Source organism: Phalangium opilio, unplaced genomic scaffold, assembly GCF_054372755.1.
Source record: "Phalangium opilio isolate 3A_F unplaced genomic scaffold, DU_Popi_V2 ptg000081l_1, whole genome shotgun sequence".
Taxonomy (NCBI): Eukaryota; Metazoa; Arthropoda; class Arachnida; order Opiliones; family Phalangiidae; genus Phalangium; species Phalangium opilio.
In genome coordinates, this window is record NW_028324188.1 from 163,331 (window position 1) to 184,724 (window position 21,394).

The 21,394-nt window shown below is 34.8% G+C and overlaps 5 protein-coding genes across 7 annotated transcripts; 2 read left to right on the forward strand and 3 right to left on the reverse strand.

The window, feature by feature from the left end:
• Positions 1–2,121: 2,121 nt before the first annotated feature.
• Positions 2,122–3,773, forward strand: LOC149653773 (uncharacterized). The gene is made up of 4 exons (XM_089846674.1): positions 2,122–2,414; positions 2,605–2,822; positions 2,910–3,211; positions 3,461–3,773. Exons 1-4 carry the CDS (start codon positions 2,255–2,257, stop codon positions 3,696–3,698), a joined length of 918 nt encoding a protein of 305 aa, XP_089702800.1. The 5' UTR covers positions 2,122–2,254; the 3' UTR covers positions 3,699–3,773.
• Positions 3,774–4,203: 430 nt separating this feature from the next.
• PolD2 (DNA polymerase delta subunit 2) lies at positions 4,204–7,472 on the reverse strand. Its single transcript, XM_089846675.1, has 9 exons — positions 7,138–7,472; positions 6,928–7,049; positions 6,622–6,863; positions 6,355–6,550; positions 5,759–5,833; positions 5,522–5,679; positions 5,327–5,454; positions 5,120–5,221; positions 4,204–4,384 (listed from the first exon to the last, which is right to left on the reverse strand). Exons 1-9 carry the CDS (start codon positions 7,328–7,330, stop codon positions 4,263–4,265), a joined length of 1,338 nt encoding a protein of 445 aa, XP_089702801.1. The 5' UTR covers positions 7,331–7,472; the 3' UTR covers positions 4,204–4,262.
• Positions 7,473–7,802: 330 nt separating this feature from the next.
• On the reverse strand, positions 7,803–14,207 carry LOC149653775 (serine/threonine-protein kinase pelle-like). Its single transcript, XM_089846676.1, has 10 exons — positions 13,653–14,207; positions 12,432–13,069; positions 12,112–12,194; positions 10,788–10,902; positions 10,600–10,718; positions 10,329–10,518; positions 10,185–10,250; positions 9,031–9,244; positions 8,757–8,949; positions 7,803–8,265 (listed from the first exon to the last, which is right to left on the reverse strand). Exons 1-10 carry the CDS (start codon positions 13,966–13,968, stop codon positions 7,956–7,958), a joined length of 2,244 nt encoding a protein of 747 aa, XP_089702802.1. The 5' UTR covers positions 13,969–14,207; the 3' UTR covers positions 7,803–7,955.
• LOC149653776 (interleukin-1 receptor-associated kinase 4-like) lies at positions 13,792–20,266 on the forward strand. 3 transcript variants are annotated; one of them, XM_089846679.1, is made up of 6 exons: positions 13,792–13,896; positions 17,767–18,140; positions 18,198–18,507; positions 18,576–18,809; positions 19,696–19,948; positions 20,017–20,266. In XM_089846679.1, exons 2-6 carry the CDS (start codon positions 17,783–17,785, stop codon positions 20,200–20,202), a joined length of 1,341 nt encoding a protein of 446 aa, XP_089702805.1. In that variant the 5' UTR covers positions 13,792–13,896; positions 17,767–17,782; the 3' UTR covers positions 20,203–20,266. The 3 variants fall into 3 exon arrangements, with proteins under 3 accessions (XP_089702805.1, XP_089702804.1, XP_089702806.1); XM_089846678.1 differs by lacking the exon at positions 13,792–13,896 and adding an exon at positions 17,565–17,683; XM_089846680.1 differs by lacking the exon at positions 13,792–13,896 and adding an exon at positions 17,571–17,703.
• LOC149653777 (zinc finger MYND domain-containing protein 10-like) lies at positions 20,235–21,388 on the reverse strand. Its single transcript, XM_089846681.1, has 4 exons — positions 21,194–21,388; positions 21,013–21,134; positions 20,811–20,936; positions 20,235–20,335 (listed from the first exon to the last, which is right to left on the reverse strand). The coding sequence occupies exons 2-4, from the start codon at positions 21,132–21,134 to the stop codon at positions 20,281–20,283; spliced, it is 303 nt and encodes a 100-aa protein (XP_089702807.1). The 5' UTR covers positions 21,194–21,388; the 3' UTR covers positions 20,235–20,280.
• Positions 21,389–21,394: the final 6 nt, after the last annotated feature.

Sequence of the window (21,394 nt, forward strand, 5' to 3'; positions counted from 1 at the left end):
AGTATCTGTATGCATTCCTGATGACGACACTACAACAAACTTTAAAGCTAGTAGTATATTAGAGGCGGTGTGTTGTGAAAATGTTCGGTATACGTAGTTCTCGTAAAAGTCATAGGGAACCGAGTTTTGAGTTAGGATAAATGATTAATTATCTTCTCTAATTAGATTAGTGGAAACCTTACGAGGATCATCATAAGGGGCGAGCCTAGCCTTACATATACCCCGTATTTTGGCCTTAAGGCAAAATTATATGATATATGGCCAGATGGCTGACTAATTAAAAACTAATTTGTTATTCTAACCAAGGCTTAAATTATAAAGTAGCTTATAAGCCACAAACTGAGATTAATTTTCCCATTAAAGTTTATAATCCGCGCAAAACCAACCAGAAGTCAATTATAATAACATAAAAGTGTGTCACTGTTTGAAACAAAATAGGCCTAAAACAAAATTAACACCTGCTAAAGTTTCGTATTGAAAATGCCAAGGCTTAGCTTTGTGTTAAAGTCTATGGGAAGTTTAAATAAAAGTTGCAAATTTTAACCTCTTAACAAGGGCCTTAAACGTCAATTAAAATCGGTTCTGACACAAATGATAGATTGAAGCGTTAATATAATTTCAAATTCCTGTCATTCAGAAAGTTTAAGACTTATCTTTGATAAAGATCCAATTATTTTTTAAAAAATCAGATGTCATTCAATAAGCAATGGCAGTTACATACCTGAGACTATATTAGTTTATATGTAAAGATAATACTGGTTGTCATTGTTACATATAATTTTTGGATAAAGTTTAGATAAAACTGAATTCCGCTTGACAATAATATTAAACTTAAACTCGATTAAATACCAACGTACCATAATTTCTATCCTAAAATAGGCCCCCACATATTGCCGCTCATAATCGTAATATAACTTGCCTTTTAAATTCTAAGGTTATAAGGTCACTTAATTAAAACATGCAACGCCATCTATGTTGTAATAGACGAACTACGAGAAAAATATTTCGCGCCATATTTGTGGCTAACCAATCACAATACAGGAAGAAGGTCAAAACTGGGTTCAACCCTCATCCCGCCAAAAATAAATGGCGGCCGATGATCTATCCTTTTTACTTTTTTCAACCGTTTAATATTTATAAATCGCGAAAAAGGCTGATTTGAGGGTAGTTAGGCTTAAATAATGCAACGTATGCAAATAATAAACAATAAAAAATACCAATAAACCGTTAGAATGGTTGAAAAAATTACACCTTTCGTTATTTGAAGCCAATTTGGGCATAACCTCATAAAACATTCAAATAAATAACACCACACTTAGGCCTAGTAAATATATTGGGGTATAAATAAAAACTTACCGAGCTTTTTTGCAAACATTTCGTTGCCATTGTTTTATTCGACTTGAAAGGTTCAAAAAGTGGTCCGAACTTGACCATTAGCTGTCGTAACTTCTAAGCGTTGGCATCAGACCTTTCTGTAATGAACATATAAATTAAAATTACAAAATAATCAAAACTAATGAATAATACCGTTTTAAACACCATTAAAGGAGCATTATTAGTGGTAAATTATGCATTAATTATTAAAGTAATTACCGTTAATTTGTGATGAAAGGTGATCGGTGGCGAGCTTAATTTCTTCGTGATTTCACGTGGTAACTATTGTGTAAGAAACTGCGGGAAAGGGAGGCTCGGATGACGTCACATAATTTGTATAATTTAATTGGCCGGATAATTTTTAGGCGGGAACCAATTATAACTTAATGTAAATTTACGCGCGAATTTTAAAAACCATTTCAGGCGCTTCCATGGTTATGGTACGATACAGTTAACGATGAAAAAACATTGGTCGGACCATTAGTAAACATTTTAGATGATTTACAGACACATTTGGATGTCAAGTGAGTTATTTTTATTAAATATATTAAAGAAAACAACTAATAAACAATTGCAAAACTATGTAGATTTGATTTACACTTTCAAAAACAACCAATATGGGGATTAAAACTCCCCAATGGTACTTGGACCGGATTTTACGGCATGATACAACAGAGGGTAAAGGAAGGTCGCGTTTAAAGGATAATTGTAATTAAAATAAACCTGAGATTCGTAGGTTGCCGATGTTATCTTGATTCCAACTGCGGCTTCGTCACAAAGGCTTGAACTAGTCGAATTCAGTTACCCATTTTACACTTCCGCTGTGGTTATTTTAGCTGGTGGTTCCACTGACGTTCCGAATAACCTCTTTGGTTACCTGATGACCTTTGACATGGAGGTTTGGGTGTCCGTTTTCGTCGTTATGGTGATACTTATCGTACTATCGGCGTACGTTGAGTATTTTTACGGGGATGTGGACAAAACAATGGATGCTATTCCGACAAATATTTGGAATTTCGTGGCTTCATTCTTTTGGGAAGGTAAGTAGTGTTTTGTGGGTTTTCACGAGTGATTTGTGGGGTTTCACGAGTGTTTCGTGGGATTTCACGACTGTTTTGTGGGGTTTCACGAGTGTTTTGCGGGATTTCTTCATTTTTTGGTGGGATTTCACGACTTTTTAACGTGGGTGTGACCATAATGAACCCGACTTCAATACTGCTTAATTTTAAGCTACACCTCGAAACCCAAAACGTCAATTGGGAAGATTACTCCTGGGTTTATGGCTACTGTCTTGTTTGACCCTTATGAACGCCTTTTCTGGTCAGTTCAAGTCCAGTTTGATGGTCAGAAAACAAGCGGAAAGAATTGAAAGCATTCGAGATTTGTCTAGGGCCAAGAGTCAACGAGTTTTGGTTTGGAAAGGAACCGTTTTCGAAAAGATAATCATGGTAAACAAATCAACTAATTCTTAACATACTTATGGAAGGAACATATCTTATAAACTTATGAAATACTATGAACTATTTTCTATGCAGGATTCTGATTTAGAAAGTCTCCGCAAAGTGGCCATATTGGTTCGTAAAAAGAACGGTTTGGTTAACATGAAAGAAATGTACATTCCGGAAAATTTTCGAGACGTACGTTCAGGAAAAACAGTTTTTATAACGGAGGAATCAACATTAAAGTCTCAATTAGCGAAACAATGCGCCAACGGCAAAGACACCGAAGGTTCAAGCGGAAATATGTATTTATCGCGTGAAAACGTAGTTCCAGTTCACCTGTACATGGCGCTGTCTAAAAAATTAGACGTACGCGTTCGAAACGCAATCAGCGAAAGGTAAAGACACCTACCTACTTAAAAGCACGTTCCTCCTCACCATACTTACCAATCACGTGATACTAAATGCGCAAAAATTCAAAATTGAAGCCAAGGCTTAACGAATTCACAAAACACGTGGCATTATATATAATATTTCGCGCCAAAACCTTTATAACGCGTGCAATTTCTAAATTCTAAACAAAGTTGAACATATTTTACTTTATATGGTTGCCCTAATCTTTCATTAATTAATTAATTTAATGACAGATTAATGTCTTATTCGGAAGCCGGATTGGTTAACAAATGGATTAATGAAGCTTTTGGGGATTGGAAACGCTGTATCGACAGAGAAGACGCGAATACAGCCGAAAAAGATTTAGGTTTGTCAGATTTAGGTTCTGTTTTTATTTTATGGGGTTTATTTCTTTCATTGGCGACAATTTCCCTAATTTGGGAAATGATTAAGCATAAATATCATCAATCACGCCGCGTAAAGAAAGTTTAAATCCCGCCAAAAAAATGGCGACTAGCGCCATCTACACACGAAAGGCTTAACTAACGAAAGTTTAAAAATGGCGGGAAAATTGGCCATATGTCTAATCAGCGCCACCAGCGGATGGGCTGAAAACTACTCCCATAGAGTCGTAGGTATATTTAAGCGGGTTTGCAGAATTTCCGTCAGATGGCGCGGCGTTCGAGCCACCTGGCGGAAATTCTGCAAACCCTCTTAAATATACCTAATCTCTATGGGAGTAGTTCTCAGACCATCCGCTAGTGGCGCTGATTAGACATATGGCCAATTATGTCATTAGATTTAAAAATGCTGAAATCCCGCCAAAAAATTGCGACTAGCGCCATCTGTACGTGTAAGACTTAATCAAATTTACAAAAAAAGGCGCTAAAAATTACGTCATATTAGTCAGAAAGTAGTTTTAAAATTGTACTTACGGATAGTAACGCCATCTATTGATGAAATGCTTAACAAATATTCAAAATAGTAAAAATGTACGTAGTTTTAAATGCTAATGTGGTATTTAATTGTAAGCGATGTTATTAAAAGTAATAGTTATTAAAGATTGTTCGTAAATTCAAGTGTTTCACATTCAAGGTTTTTTAAATTTAACAAAATGCAAGAAAAACTTTTATGAAATGGAGGAAGGCTAATGAAACATATCGGGTGGCCATCCTTCCCTAAGGATTAAAAATTAATACCCAAGGCCGTTAATTACAGTACTTAATTATTGTTAAGCCTAATTATTGAGTAATTAGTGAGGTCTAATAAAAGTCTAGTATAATAATTTAAACAAGTAAATAAACTAAATGAATTAAATAAATAAAATAAATAAATTAAATAAATAAACTAAATAAATAAAATAAAATAAAATAAAAAAAAATAAAATAAAAATAAATAAAATAAAAATAAAATAAAATAAAATAAATAAATTAAACTAAAAAATAAAATAAATAAATTAAACTAAAAAATAAAATAAATAAATTAAACTAAAAAAATTAAATAAATAAATTAAACCAAAAAAATTAAATAAATAAATTAAACCAAAAAAATTAAATAAATAAATTAAACCAAAAAATAAAATAAATAAATTAAACTAAAAAAATAAAATAAATAAATTAAACCAAAAAATAAAATAAATAAATTAAACTAAAAAAATTAAATAAATAAATTAAACTAAAAAAATTAAATAAATAAATTAAACTAAAAAAATTAAATAAATAAATTAAACAAAATAAAATAAAGTAAGTAAAATAAATAAAAATAAAATGAACTAAATAAAATAATCTAAATAAAATAAAATAAAATAAAAAATAAAATAAAATAAATAAAAATAAAATGAACTAATTAAAATAAAATAATCTAAATAAAATAAAATAAAATAAAAAATAAAATAAATAAATTAAACCAATTACCTTTGGTGATCTTAGTTTCCAAAATCTGTTGATTCCCAACAAAATAAACATGAGGTCGTGATGTTAAGATGAAAGGGTCACTGTCTTCAAATGGATAACTCACTAAAACAATAATTAATTAAAGTTAGTAATACTATAACTAATATTTATTTATTTAATTTCTTTCAAGGTAGAACAAAAATAAATAAATAAATTAATAAAACTTACTTAAAACGTCAGGAGCAGTTGGAACAATGTGTCCCCAATCTAAGGTTGTTTCCATAATTTTAATTGGATCATCCATTGTTGTGTAATGAGTTAATGAAGTTACATTTTGTCCAGAAGTTCCCAAAAATCTAAAATATTAAAATTATTAATTTTAATTATTAAACTTAAAATATTAACTATTAATGATTATAATACCTGGTGCCATCAATGGAAAATTCATAAGGATTGGTGACTGTTTTAAATGCACTGCTTAAAGAAGCATTAGGGAATATACAAGGATGTAGCGGTTGTTGAGGTAAGAGTTTAGAGCTGGGATCATTCTCTCCTGCCATGACATCAACTGCAATTGACGCCTGCAAGTTTAAAAGTAGAATTAACTTTAATTACAAAAGGTAAAAAACAAAGAGGGTAATTAAAAAGTTAATTACTTACACTCAAATCCATCAGAATATTGTCCAAAATTTCTACTCCTTCCACTGAGCCAGCTGCGGTTTTTTTACTTGAATACTAATAAAATTAATTGATAATTAGTAAATTAATGTTGTCCTCTACTTAATGATAGCCCCCTCCCTTTTTGTCCTCTACCCAATGATAAACTCCGCCCTAATCGCCCCACCCAATGATAGACTCCGCCCTAATTTTCCTCTACTCAGTGATAGGCTCCACCCTAAATGTTCTCTACCCAATGATAGACTCCGCCCTAATCGCCCCACCCAATGATAGACTCCGCCCTAATCGCCCCACCCAATGATAGACTCCGCCCTAATCGCCCCACCCAATGAGAGTCCCCGCCCTAATTGCTTTCTACCCAATGATAGACCCCGCCCTAATTTCCCTCTACCCAATGATAGACCCAGCCCTTTTTGTCCTCTACCCAATGATAAACTCCGCCCTAATTTCCCCCTACCCAATGATAGACCCCACCCTAATTGCCCCCTACCCAATGATAGACCCCAACCTAATTTTCCCCTACCCAATGATAGACTCCGCCCTAATTGTCCTCTACCAAATAATGGCTGAAAACTTACCTTATTTGTTTTCTTCCTTGATTCATCAACAACATGGCTAACTGAATTCCCAGCAATTACCAATCTAACAACTTTAGAACTCAAATCCTGAAGTGCTTCATCACAATCTCCAGTTAGAAAACTAACCAGTTCTTTTAAAGGTGTTAAACTATCAGCTGCCCGAGCTAAAGTTAACCCAGAGACAAATGCAACATACCTAATGTCAAAATACATTTATTAAAACCTTTTGGCGTTTCAGAATTAAATAAATAATGTTGCAATCATTACTTATCATCCTCTGGAATGGGTCTTTCGATATAACTGGGTAAAGATGGCCAGCAGATATCATCAACGTTAAAAACACCATTATGTACCTTGCCTTTCAAAGCTATGACAATTCCAGTAACATAATCCTCAGCTTTGATAAGATCATTTCCAATAATGGCTGTTCGCTGGGTATCATCTTCCAAGTATAGTTTATCGGTATCTTTTGTGTATCTCATTCGAATTGGTTGAAAAACTAAACTACGCTAAAATCCAACATAACATGCCATTAGGCCTAACAACTTTAAAACTCGACTGGTAATTAACTACCTCTAAGGTAATTTCTTTCAAGACATTTCTCTGTAACTCCATATGTTTAAAAATGGTTCCAATAACGCATATTTCTTGCCCTTCTTCGATATTACTTAGCTTAGCTATTTTGATACTGGTACCTTTAAAGTTACGTTGGTACTCAGATCTAGATCTATGTCTACGTACTTATAGGGTTCTATGAATAAAAGGAAATTATTTATCACTCACCCCATTTCTGCTCTACATCTTTACGCAGTTTTTCTCGCATTAAATTTAATCTTTTCATGTAATAAACGCAAAATTGTCTTCCAAAAGTACGTTCTTTTATGACATATTTGGAAGAATGGTTCTCGTAGCGGTAATCAACTCTATCTCGATGTAAATCCATTGAATCCGTGGTATTTTCACATTTAACTCCCATCGAATTTGAAGACAATTCTAAATCGATGATTAAGTACTAAAAACTTGATAATTAAAACGTTAATTAAAAGAAATAAACACAAAAGCCTAACAAAACGGTGGAACTTTAATTCTTAATCCGATCCGAAAAAGGCGCGAAATCGAATTAGAAAAGTAGCAGACGACATTTCAAGAAACATTTCTCAAAACGGGCTGTAAATAAGCACTAGCAGTGAAGAAAATAAATTTATTTTATATTGCCTAATATTTTTACTTTACTTTTAATGCAAATTAACATACATTTTAACGATAAAATTAATTAAAACTTTCATATTGGATCATTTCAACCTCTTGACAAAGCATATATGGCCTGGGGTTTCTGAAATAAATCGTAACGCCTAAGCCTTGGCCACAAAAACCTTAAATCCACTTAATTAAGTTAATTTCCATGGAAATTATGGTTAATTAATTTGTAGACAATAAGACACAACACAAACAGTTTAAAACTCTTTATCATTTAAAAAATTACATAAAATAAATCTCAATTTTATCATCATCAAATATATTTTGAAAGTCAATAACAATTATGAACATTTTAATTAAAAAAATATAAAAATTAGCATTTTTTGAGGTCAGCTAGAGAAAAACTAGCTAGAGCTTTTTAAGTCGAGTAAATCATGAACATTAAAAGAAGGATTATCACTAACAAATCCGGATGGATGAGGTGTGGGTCCCAAATCAGACATTTCTTCAGCTTGGGCAAATTCATCCACGGGTGGTTTTGTTCCCAAGATTGTTAAACATGGCAATGAATGAGAACTATCAGAGTGATTATCACCCTGAACTCCGTGGGTTTCCAAGCCAGGACTCCTGTTGCGTTTATCACTACCAACTAACATTCCACATGATGATTCCTCATTAAAATTCAATTCCCTCTCTAAACAGCTTGGAGGAGCTCTGAAAATATACAAGGAAATACTCTAATAAAAGGGTACAATTAATGTCCTTTATCCATGGTTCAAATTGTCCAATGCTACAAAATGATAGACCCCGCCCACGCCGTCCCTCCTACTGGTCGAGTCCCCGCCCACGCCGTCCCCCTACTGGTCGAGTCCCCGCCCACACCGTCCCCCTACTGGTCAAATCCCCGCCCATACCGTCCCCCTCCTGGTCGAGACCCCGCCCATACCGTCCCCCTCCTGGTCGAGACCACGCCCACGCCGTCCCCCTCCTCGTCGAGACCCCGCCCACGCCGTCCCTCCTACTGGTCGAGTCCCCGCCCACGCCGTCCCACTATTGGTCGAGACCCCGCCCACGCCGTCCCTCCTACTGGTCGAGACCCCGCCCACACCGTCCCCCTACTCGTCAAGTCCCCGCCCACGCCGTCCCCCTACGCGTCGAGACCCCGCCCACATTGTCCTCTATTAAATAATGAAAAACTTAAATACCTTATTTGTGAAGGATGAAAACTTGTGAAATCAGGTGTAACAGAAAACGGAGGAGGGAGAACTTGATTCCCTTTCCTGACATCATCCTCCTTTGCCATGAAATCAGGCCCATTCCTGATATCATACCAAACTTGCAATTCTAAGGGCGACAATTGGGGCGTAACTGGTAACATCCCCACTTCCCTAGAGAGCTCTAAAATAAATAAACAAATAAACAGACAAACAATCAAAACACTTTCTAAAATAAATAAATTTTATTGTCCATGAAACAAACTTCTTATTTTTTCTGTTCGAAAAATCAATTGTCTCGCTTGATCAAAGGCTTTGAGAACTTCAGACATATCGGGTCGTTTGCTTTTCAATTTTTGGGAACATTTTTGGCCCAATTTGAGCATTTCGTCAAACCATTGTAAAACTTCATTGCCAGCTTTTGGATCGCGTAAACATTCAATAGTTCCCGTTTCAATTGCATCAGCCACGTGATGTAACTGTGAAAAATGTGTTTTATAGGAAAATATAGGAGAAAAATGTGTTTTTATGGGAAAATTTAAGAGAAAAATGTGTTTTTATAGGAAAATTTAAGAGAAAAATGTGTTTTTCTAGGAAAATTTAAGAGAAAAATGTGTTTTTCTAGGAAAATTTAAGAGAAAAATGTGTTTTTCTAGGAAAATTTAAGAGAAAAATGTGTTTTTCTAGGAAAATTTAAGAGAAAAATGTGTTTTTCTAGGAAAATATAAGAGAAAAATGTGTTTTTCTAGGAAAATTTAAGAGAAAAATGTGTTTTTCTAGGAAAATTTAAGAGAAAAATGTGTTTTTCTAGGAAAATTTAAGAGAAAAATGTGTTTTTCTAGGAAAATTTAAGAGAAAAATGTGTTTTTATAGGAAAATTTAAGAGAAAAATGTGTTTTTCTAGGAAAATATAAGAGAAAAATGTGTTTTTCTAGGAAAATTTAAGAGAAAAATGTGTTTTTCTAGGAAAATTTAAGAGAAAAATGTGTTTTTATAGGAAAATTTAAGAGAAAAATGTGTTTTTATAGCAAAATATAAGAGAAAAATGTGTTTTTATAGTAAATTTAAGAGAAAAATGTGTTTTTATAGTAAATTTTAAGAGAAAAATGTTTTTATAGTAAATTTTAAGAGAAAAATGTTTTTATAGGAAAATTTTGTGTTTTTATAGGAAAATTTTATGTGTTTTTATAGGAAAATTTTATGTGTTTTTATAGGAAAATTTTATGTGTTTTTATAGGAAAATTTTATGTGTTTTTATAGGAAAATTTTATGTGTTTTTATAGGAAAATTTTATGTGTTTTCATAGGAAAATTTTATGTGTTTTCATAGGAAAATTTTATGTGTTTTCATAGGAAAATTTTATGTGTTTTCATAGGAAAATTTTATGTGTTTTCATAGGAAAATATATAAGTTATTTACCAAATATTTATTTTTGGGTCGTCGTTCACTATAAGCCCTAAGTCCGGTACAAATTTCCAAAAGTACCTGAAGTAAATTTTAAAGTTTTTAATTAAAAACTTTAAAATTTAAGTGCAAGAACCCTTTATTTTTTTTATTTCTTACAATTCCATAACTAAAGACGTCAACTTTAGGAGATAAATGCCTTTCCCTTAAATATTCTGGTGGCAAATAAACTTGAGTTCCGTGTATGGAACTAACTTTAACATGAGTATATTGATCTCCTGGTCCTTCGCGAGCTAACCCAAAATCACCTAATTTGGCTTTCATATCAGAGTCTAAAAGAATGTTAGCGCTAACAAAGAAATGAATAAAAGAAATCGTGTGAAATCCATGACTGAAACAAAAATGATTAATTAATTAATTTTAATTCAACCTTTTAATATCACCATGAACAAGTGGTTTATCTGGTAAAGAATGTAAATAATTAAGTCCTTTTGCCGTTCCGTCTGCTATTTCTGCTCTTTGAGTCCAATTTAATGGTTGAGTTCCATCCTTATGGAACCATACCAATTATGTTTTGCAATAATTTCACATAACGTGAGGGAAGCGGAAATAACATACTTTGCAAAGTAATCTATCTTCTAAAGATCCGTTAATCATATATTGGTAGACTATACACGGTTCAGGACTCGATAAACAAACTCCGTATAATGGTAGAATATTATCAATGCGACAACTAAATTCATAAATTTGTGGTCAACAAATGTGTTAACATTTTTCAATAATGTTAACTAAAATTCGATCTTGAATACATATAGCTAAAAGGAATCATCGCGCGCATGTTAATTCTATGCGGGTTTTGTGGGCGGGGCTTGAGAACTTACTATCCATCACGCCTCATAATAAAACGTCACACCCTCCTATCTCTTACTGGAGTCTCATCCCCCTAACGGTTGGAAACAGTATTCTACGCGCAAAAATGCCAACCAGAGAGGGGCTGCGTGACGTCAGACTATCTCTTCCCCCTAGCCAGTTGTTAGCTCCCTATAGTCTAGTATCACGAACTTTGTCGTGACGTCACGAGCTCCTATCCCTTATCTAATCACGGTTTTGGCGACCATATTGGAAATCGTCAGCTCAGGCCATACAATTTAGACTACCAATGTTCACGTATCACGTCCCCGTAGCTTCCCCCTCTCAGTACCACTCTATTCTAATTATGATTTCATTGGTTGGTAGCAGAGCGTGGTCAGACACGATCGCACACGCAAGGTGCAACAGGCGTCGCGAGATAAGTTATATAGGGTGTTTCCGCCAGAGTAAAAGGGGGGAAGAAATAGGGGCGAAAAATGGTTTTCAGGGGATGTCAACATGGCGTCCTAACGTGGCCAGAGCGGGGAGCCGGCAAGGGGAGAGGAAAGGGGGAAGGTACCTTGACGTCACGCGCAAAAACCCTATTATTCTAGAGGTAAAATTCATCATAGATACCATGAATCTATATAACTATGAATATGCAGCTGCGTTACGCTGTCTAACTTCTCGATAAGGTTTGGGCGGGGCTTAGAGAAAGGAGACATCAGCCACGTGTCTGCTAGTGTTAGGAGCGGGAGAAGGGAGGGGGAGAAGGGAGGGGGAGAAGGGAGGGGGAGAAGGGAGGGGGAGAAGGGAGGGGGAGAAGGGAGGGGGAGTCCGGGGGTGTGTAAATTCGAAACGTCACTTCCTCTTGTGATTGGCTACGCAAAACGCGTCAAAGCTAGGAAGGTAACACCCAAACCAAATCGACATGATAGAAGGGCATATGATAGAGCTGTATATTCAAAGTTATATAGATTCATGTAGATACTTAGTCCTAGCTAACTCCTCCCACAAACCCGCCTAGATACATTGAGTGAAAATGGGTGGCTACACAATGATTCCTATTAGCTATATGCATTCCCGATTCTACCTGTTTAAAATTCGCATTTCAGTCAATGATTGCTTAATACCAACTTCTTGAAGGAATGGATTGACAGTCCCGGGTTTACTTTTCTATTTAGGTACCATATTTTATAAATGTTTCAAAAAAATTTTCTTTTACCCCATAAAGAAATAAATTGGCTTGAAAGTCACCATTTAAATTTAACCAATAGAGCATTTGACAGATTGCAAAGAGAATTACAACATTTGCTTTTTAAATAATTTTTCTAGAAACAATTATTGCCTTTTTTCTTAAAAAGCCCTTCATGCCTTTGAAGCCCCAAAACTCAAAGATAAAATGAAACTTACGGGTTGAAGTCTTTTTATGGCAACATTAACACCTTTCCAAACACCTTTATAAACAACACCAAATCCTCCGCGTCCCAAAATCCTTGATTCATCAAAATTATTTGTGGCTTTTAAAATTTCCTGATGAGATATTTGCATGACTTGGGGAAGTTCCTCCGATTTTAATATAGAACTACTCCTAGCTCCGTTATCGGATAATTTCTTTTGATATTTGTGAGATTCTTTTTTCGAAACACTAACGGGAATGTTCAGTTTCTTAACTTCATCCTCGCGTTTATTTGGGTAAGCCCTAGCAGCTGATTGATTATCAACAACTTCCGTTGAGGAAGTTTTACCGTTACGGTATTGACTATCTAAGGCTTCGATAGCAGCCATTTTACGTTCTAATTTTGATATTTCACTTTCAATATTATCCTTTGAGATTCCTGATAATTTGGAAGGCAAATTCGCGTTGGAAGACTTAGAGGAATTAAAGTTCCTGGGGTCTTCTTTAAATTTAGTTCTTTCAATTTCCTCGGGGGTCATTTTAAAAGCTCCCATAAATCCCTGACTTAATGAACTATCCCCACTAACTGAGAAAGGGTAATTAGACGCCGCCGCTGACGTGTGTCTTAATAAGTAGTGGAATTTAGTGTTAACTATGATAGAAAAGAAAAAAGAGGAATTCTACATTACACCCCTGACAGTTTTAATAGGGACTTGGCAGTACTACGTCATGAAACGTCAGGCTACCTTCCACTAATGCTAAAAAGCATACCAGGAGGAGGGGCTTATATAGCTTTCATTCTGTAAAAAAAACATACCAGGAGTAGGGGCTTATATAGCTTTCATTCTGTAAAAAAAAAACATACCAGGAGGAGGGGCTTATATAGCTTTCATTCTGTAAAAAAAAACATACCAGGAGGAGGGGCTTATATAGCTTTCATTCTGTAAAAATAAACATACCAGGAGGAGGGGCTTATATAGCTTTCATTCTGTAAAAAAAAAACATACCAGGAGGAGGGGCTTATATAGCTTTCATTCTGTAAAAAAACATACAAGGAGGAGGGGCTTATATAGCTTTCATTCTGTAAAAATAAACATACCAGGAGGAGGGGCTTATATAGCTTTCATTCTGTAAAAAAAACATACCGTAACCATAATGGCGCTGGGGGCGGAGTTAAGCGCAAATTGCCAAGTCCCTATTGAGTAAAAACATGCTTTGAAGTTTGAACTACTTACCATATTCTAAAATGATCTGCATAGCTCTGTAATGTTCAATTTTACCCAACATGACAAATAATTCGTCTATTGTTCCATTACGTTGACCAAATTTCTCTAATAAGAGATTAGTTGGGCTTTCGTTTCGGAATCTGGCTTGTCCCAAGAGCGATAGTTCAACCTGAGATAATTTCATGACTAACCCTCCTAAATCTTCCCATTTTCCATCGGCATCAAGTAGTTGAGTTAAAGCTCTTCTTTCAGGGTAAGGAAGATCGTAAATGTATTTAAATTGAGGTTTTTTAGATTTTACACTAATATCTTTCAAGGAAGACATGTTCTCGAATCTCGAGTAAACAACAAGTTGTAGTTTTAGTTAGCCAGCCAAGGCTTAGCGAATATTTCTTCAAATACACAGTTTATAAGCTAGTGAAACACTCCTAAGTTAAACCACTTTAATTTAATTAAACTAATTGATTCAAGTTAACTCATTAAAAATGTAAGAGTAAAACATTCCGGCAAAATCTAATCCGAGTTTGGCGACTCGAGTAATACAAATACACGACTGACGACAAAAAACACGAGCGACTAAAGCCCCGACACTTTTGGGGGCCGAAAGAGGGGTGCCTTGTGGGCGGGAGAATCTCGTCTGGCCTTCATTGGACGCTTTTCGCAGGTTTTTTTGCCTTTTCTCCTTAAATTGTCGCGATAATAGCGTACAAAGGCTCAAAATGTCAGTCCAACACTGATATTCAGTCAATTCCTCTTCATTTCTTTATCACTGCGACAAGAAGTATGTATCTTACTCCTGGAGAAGAACGTGTTTCATTATTTTCAAAGCTCATGCTTTTAAAACGTAACTAATGTCAATTATTTAAACTAATTACAGAATATTACTGATAATTATGTTTCACATATTACAATATGTGTATTGGATGGAATGCTTTTCTTTACGAGTTTCTGTCTGCGTTTTTTCTCGGCTTTTAAGTGAAAGAAGCATGGAGTTATTAAAGGGGATATGAAAATGTAATATTAATAACGGAGATTGAACCCGCCAAATTCAGTTTGCAGTATAGACATACAACATTACGAAAATTTCAAAGACTTGGAAAAGTTTCCCGACTTGACCTAATAATCCTTCCCGGGATTTTCGTCTTTAATCTATCCTAATCTAATCGTGAAGTAAATTTTACCACCACCAGAGTCAAGTATAGTACAGTCATATTTTAGCCCAAAAATAGAGGGAACGCGCAACAAATTGAAACAAAGCTGAAAATTTCAGATCTTATAGATTTTTGGGCGCTCTTTAACGTGGTGTGGTCTCCCACACTCTCCCATTGGAGGAATTTCCGCCATATTGGAAAATGGCGGACAAAATCGAGAAAACGTTTAATAACTCCGGTTCTACTTAACCGATTAACACGTAATTAGGCTTTAATTGTAGATCACCTTCAAACACATAATTCAGCTCTTAAGATATTTTGCCCTACAACTAACCGGAAGTTCACAATCTGACCCTGAAGATTAGCCTCATATAAAAAATGGGGATTTAAAGCATTTTATGGTTTCTATATTCAGAATGCATTTCCAAAATCGAGAAAAAGTTTAATAACTCTGGTTCTACTAACGCGATTAACAAGTTATTAGGCTTCAATTGTAGATTACTTTCAATCACATAATTCATCCTATAAGATATGTTGTCCTACAAATAACCGGAAGTTCACAATCCTGCCCGGAAGGTAAGGCAAATCTAATTTTTTAGTATTTCGAAACGGTTTCAAGTGAAATAAATGCAAAGCGGGTTTTAAACCTAAAATATATTATTTTACCTCTTTAAGTGACGATGACGTCACGGAGAGGTATTATACTGGACGTGAATGGGGTGGGGTGTCTGTCTGTGTGTGTCGGTCACCGCGTTCGCAGTTGGCAAATCGGAGCAAACGTGTTCGCAGTATAATTTTCGGCTTCTACTCCCAACGTTAGGATCAAGAAGTGCGTGGCGATCGGCTAGGGTTACGAGAAACGTCTAGCCTCCCAATTGCAGGGCTTCAACCAAAGGTTCATGCAATTGTGGATTTCTTATCATTTATTGTGAATCAATATATACACTAAATTTCCAAAAATTGTTAAAGGTGCATACGCTAGAATTCAAACGTCAACAATAGCTATGTTTAAAATTATTTTAGGAATTAAGTTTCTTAAAACGACTTCAGTAGAATTACGTTAAACTACTGACGCCTAAAGTAATTAATATCAATTATATTTTCTTAATTATTTAAGAATAGCCTCTTAATTGCGTCTCGTATCGGAGAGGTTTATTTTGGTTTACCAACTTGTATATTAGTATATTTATCAATATTGGTTAAGCTTAAGTTTAATCATAGTCCTCTGCTTGAGGTTGAGCCTCAAAATCTATGTTTATTTGAACAAGATACTCCCTTGCATTGTCTACAAATTGAAGAACAGACTGGACCAGTTTTACCGCATTCACATTTCAAGTCACAGACTTCCTTGCATTTACGAGGGATCATCTGCAGAAGCTCAGCTGGAGAAGGTTGTAGAGTGGTAAAGATTGGTTTGAGTTCAGATCCTACCTGTCTCCAACCCCATTCTCTAGCATTTAGGCTGCTTCCAAGCCACGTTTGAACTTGGTGCTGCCGCACTTGTTGGTGGAAGAGAAGCTAATTCAAAAGCTCAATTCCACAATCTTCATTTAAAGTATACACTTGGTTTTTTCAACTTTGTTTCACACGCTTTAACTCGACTTTAGCCGTATTGACAAGTGTGGGCGAACAATGGTATATATTAAAACACTAAGTTTTATGATGGTACAAAGGCTGTTTAACCCTCTCCCATACTATACACTATAGCTCTTGTCAGAAAAGAAACAAAATTTGTCAGTAATAGGAACTATATGTTTAATTTTTGGAAATGCATTCTGAATATAGAAACCATAAAATGCTTTAAATCCCCATTTTTTATATGAGGCTAATCTTCAGGGTCAGATTGTGAACTTCCGGTTAGTTGTAGGGCAAAATATCTTAAGAGCTGAATTATGTGTTTGAAGGTGATCTACAATTAAAGCCTAATTACGTGTTAATCGGTTAAGTAGAACCGGAGTTATTAAACGTTTTCTCGATTTTGTCCGCCATTTTCCAATATGGCGGAAATTCCTCCAATGGGAGAGTGTGGGAGACCACACCACGTTAAAGAGCGCCCAAAAATCTATAAGATCTGAAATTTTCAGCTTTGTTTCAATTTGTTGCGCGTTCCCTCTATTTTTGGGCTAAAATATGACTGTACTATACTTGACTCTGGTGGTGGTAAAATTTACTTCACGATTAGATTAGGATAGATTAAAGACGAAAATCCCGGGAAGGATTATTAGGTCAAGTCGGGAAACTTTTCCAAGTCTTTGAAATTTTCGTAATGTTGTATGTCTATACTGCAAACTGAATTTGGCGGGTTCAATCTCCGTTATTAATATTACATTTTCATATCCCCTTTAATAACTCCATGCTTCTTTCACTTAAAAGCCGAGAAAAAACGCAGACAGAAACTCGTAAAGAAAAGCATTCCATCCAATACACATATTGTAATATGTGAAACATAATTATCAGTAATATTCTGTAATTAGTTTAAATAATTGACATTAGTTACGTTTTAAAAGCATGAGCTTTGAAAATAATGAAACACGTTCTTCTCCAGGAGTAAGATACATACTTCTTGTCGCAGTGATAAAGAAATGAAGAGGAATTGACTGAATATCAGTGTTGGACTGACATTTTGAGCCTTTGTACGCTATTATCGCGACAATTTAAGGAGAAAAGGCAAAAAAACCTGCGAAAAGCGTCCAATGAAGGCCAGACGAGATTCTCCCGCCCACAAGGCACCCCTCTTTCGGCCCCCAAAAGTGTCGGGGCTTTAGTCGCTCGTCAAAAAACTGACGCACTTTAAAAAACTTTCTTTGACGTAACATCTATCGCTTTTCATTGGTTGATTGTAAATATAGGTCAAGGGATACGTAATAATTAAAGCAGACGACATAATACGTAAACAACCAAGGCTTAGCGTATAATTAATGAAAAATTTCAATAATAAAATTATTTTTCCATTGTCATTTTATAATTTTCAGATTAAAGATTATTAAAATGAGTAGTAATGCTCAAAATAAATCTACCTTATCCATAAACACCGAATTAAGACATTTACCACCAAATTACCGTAGAGGAGTTTCCAGGATTTTGGATTTAGCGGACTCCTGGAAAGAATTAGCCGCTATAATTAAAAAACCCGACACGGAAGATAATGTACCACTTTTCAGCGCAAATGACATAACTCTATTAGAAGATCAAAAATACCGTATGTCTGGTAGCCCTACCCAAGCTCTAATTGAGCATTGGAGTACATTTGGTCGGAAAAGACCATCAATAGGTTCATTTCTTCAACTATTAAGCAGCATACATCTTTACCAAGCCGCTGATTACATCTCAATTGAAGTTTTAAATGGTAATATTGAACCCTGACGTGTTTAATTACCTTTAAAACTGTATAAAATACCTTTAGGGGGACCAGTAGAAAGGTTATTAGCTGCGGTACACCTTGAAGAAGTGGCTGAAAATGCTCCGGAATTAACTGGAGATGATATTACATTACCATCGACAAATATACCTCACGTGGCGTATCACGTTCTCAAAGATACAACCAAAAATTTTAACGATACACCTTTAAGTCAAGGAGGGTGTAAATTAGGTGCTGGAGCATTTGGAGACGTTTATTTGGGATTTTTACCCCAAATAAATGAGAATGTAGCGATTAAAGTTGTAAAAGATACAATTAAGAAGCAATTTCTGACAGAATTGGAAATTTTATCAAGGTTTTTTTTTTTTTTTTTTTTAATTTTCTTAAAAATGTGCGGAAGTTAAAATATTTCATGACTTTCAGGTTCATTCATGAGAATTTGTTGCCCCTTATTGGTTATTCAGTGAATGGTCCCAAAGCCTGTCTTATTTATAAATATATGCAAAAGGGTTCCCTATTAGATAATTTGTCCGATGTGTCATTGTCAAACGCTTTGCTATGGAGACAAAGGGTTAAAATCGCATTGGGGACCGCTAAAGGAATCAATCATCTTCATACATTTAGGGAAACGCCCTACATTCATCGTGATATAAAAAGGTTCACTTCAAAATTGTACTTATTAATAATAACCTTGCGTCGGGAAAGTATAGTACTATATAGTTCGCGTCGGGAAAACGTAGTACTATATAGTACGGGTCGGAAATCTTAGTACTATACAGTACGCGTCGGGAATGCGTAGTACTATACAGTACGCGTCGGGAATGCGTAGTACTATACAGTACGCGTCGGGAAAACGTAGTACTATATAGTTCGCGTCGAGAAAACGTAGTACTATACAGTAGGTGCCGGAAAAACTTAGTACTATACAGTAGGCATCGGGAAAACGTAGTACTATATAGTACGCGTCGGGAAAACTTAGTACTATATAGTACAAATCGGGAAACTGTAGTACTATATAGTACGGGTCGGGAAACTGTAGTACTATATAGTACGGGTCGGGAAAACTTAGTACTATATAGTACGGGTCGGGAAAACTTAGTACTATATAGTACAAGTCGGGAAACTGTAGTACTATATAGTACGCGTCGGAAAAACGTAGTACTATATAGTACGCGTCGGAAAAACGTAGTACTATACAGTACGCGTCGGGAAAGTATAATACTATATAGTACGCGTCGGGAAAGTATAGTACTATATAGTACGCGTCGGGAAAGTATAGTACTATACAGTAGGCGTCGGAAACGTGTAGTACTATACAGTACGCGTCGGGAAAACGTAGTACTATATAGTATGCGTCGGAAAATCTCAGTACTATACAGTACGCGTCGGAAACGTGTAGTACTATATAGTACGCGTCGGAAACGTATAGTACCATACAGTACGCGTGGGAAAACGTAGTACTATACAGTACGCGTCGGAAAAGTGTAGTACTATACAGTACGCGTCGGGAAAAAATAGTACTATATAGTAAACCTTCTTTTAGCGCCAACATCCTTCTAGACCATGACTTAAACCCAAAAGTGGGTGACTTTGGATTGGTCCGAATAGGGAACAGTGGCCTATCAACTACTCACGCCATTACAACCAATGTCATCGGAACCCCAACATACATGGCACCTGAAGCCTTTAGAGGAGACGTCTCTGTTAAACTAGACACTTTCAGTTTTGGCGTTGTACTACTGGAACTATTAACCAGTTTAAAACCTTATGATCCCGACCGCGAGGAAAACGATATTGTAATTAAAATTAATCTAATTCCATTAATTAACATTTAATTAATCAAGATTAATTTTAATTTTCTCAGCTATCGTATATTGAAGAACGCAGTGACGAGCTCGATACCTTATTGGATAATAATGTCGGACCGTGGGATACAGAATGCGCGCGCACTTTGTTTAAAATCGCATTTTTATGCACTAAAGATCGCAAGAAAGATAGACCAACTATTACCGAAATTTTACCGCAATTAGAGAATTTAATGTGTAATTAAACTTAATTATGTTGAATTGAATTGAATTGATTTGTGTTAAATAAAGTTATATTTTTATACTTGATTAATTAATGGTTATTAATTTTGGTCGCATTTTAATTTGTGTTTGTTCCAATCTTTTGCTTGGCAATTCCTACATTAATTAAATAATTTTTAGTTAATTAATTAATGGATGGATGGGATTAATTATTAGTTAATTTTTGGGTGGGATTAATTCTAATTATTAGTTAATTAATGGGTGGGATTAACTATTAGTTAATTAAGGGACGGGATTAAATAATTATTAGTTAATTAAGGGACGGGATTAAATAATTATTAGCTAATTAAGGGACGGGATTAACTAATTATTTGTTAATTAAGGGACGGGATTAACTAATTATTAGCTAATTAAGGGACGGGATTAAATAATTATTAGCTAATTAAGGGACGGGATTAACTAATTATTTGTTAATTAAGGGACGGGATTAAATAATTATTAGTTAATTAAGGGACGGGATTAAATAATTATTAGTTAAGGGACGGGATTAACAAACTATTAGTTAATTAATGGGTGGGATTAACTATTATTAGTTAATAAGGGACAGGATTAACTAATTAAAATTAATTACCTATCGCAATACCAAACTTTAAGACAACGTGAGCATTTTTTCCGCGCAATTTTGAAACATGAAGCGCATTTTGGAGTTTCAGGGATTAATTTTTCAATCACTTCTAATTCGTAAATATCCGACATCCTAATAAATTAATTAATTTAATTAGTTTTTAATTTCTTATTAATTAAATAAAGTTAATTAAATAAACTATAATTACTTTTTCGAATGTTCTCGTATGAACTCTGGTGAAGCATTTGCAAACCTTTCTTTTTGAAATCGGGCGAGTTCATGCCATTTCATTTCACCCGAATTAATTAATTTCTCTTTTAACGTAATCATCTTTAAAGTATTCGACAGATTAAAATTATTTTTTGAAAAAATTAATTAAGATTACTTACCTCAATTACAATTAAATCGGACTTAACTTCGGGTGGATCAAAAATGGCCAACTGCTGAAAATATTTTTGTAGAAACTCCAAACTAGGAATTGAATCTAATAATTCATCCGTTATTAAACTTTGAACCTTAATTAATTAAAATACTTAGAAAATAATTAATTAATTAATCATTAAATTAAATAAATTGATAAATTAATTACC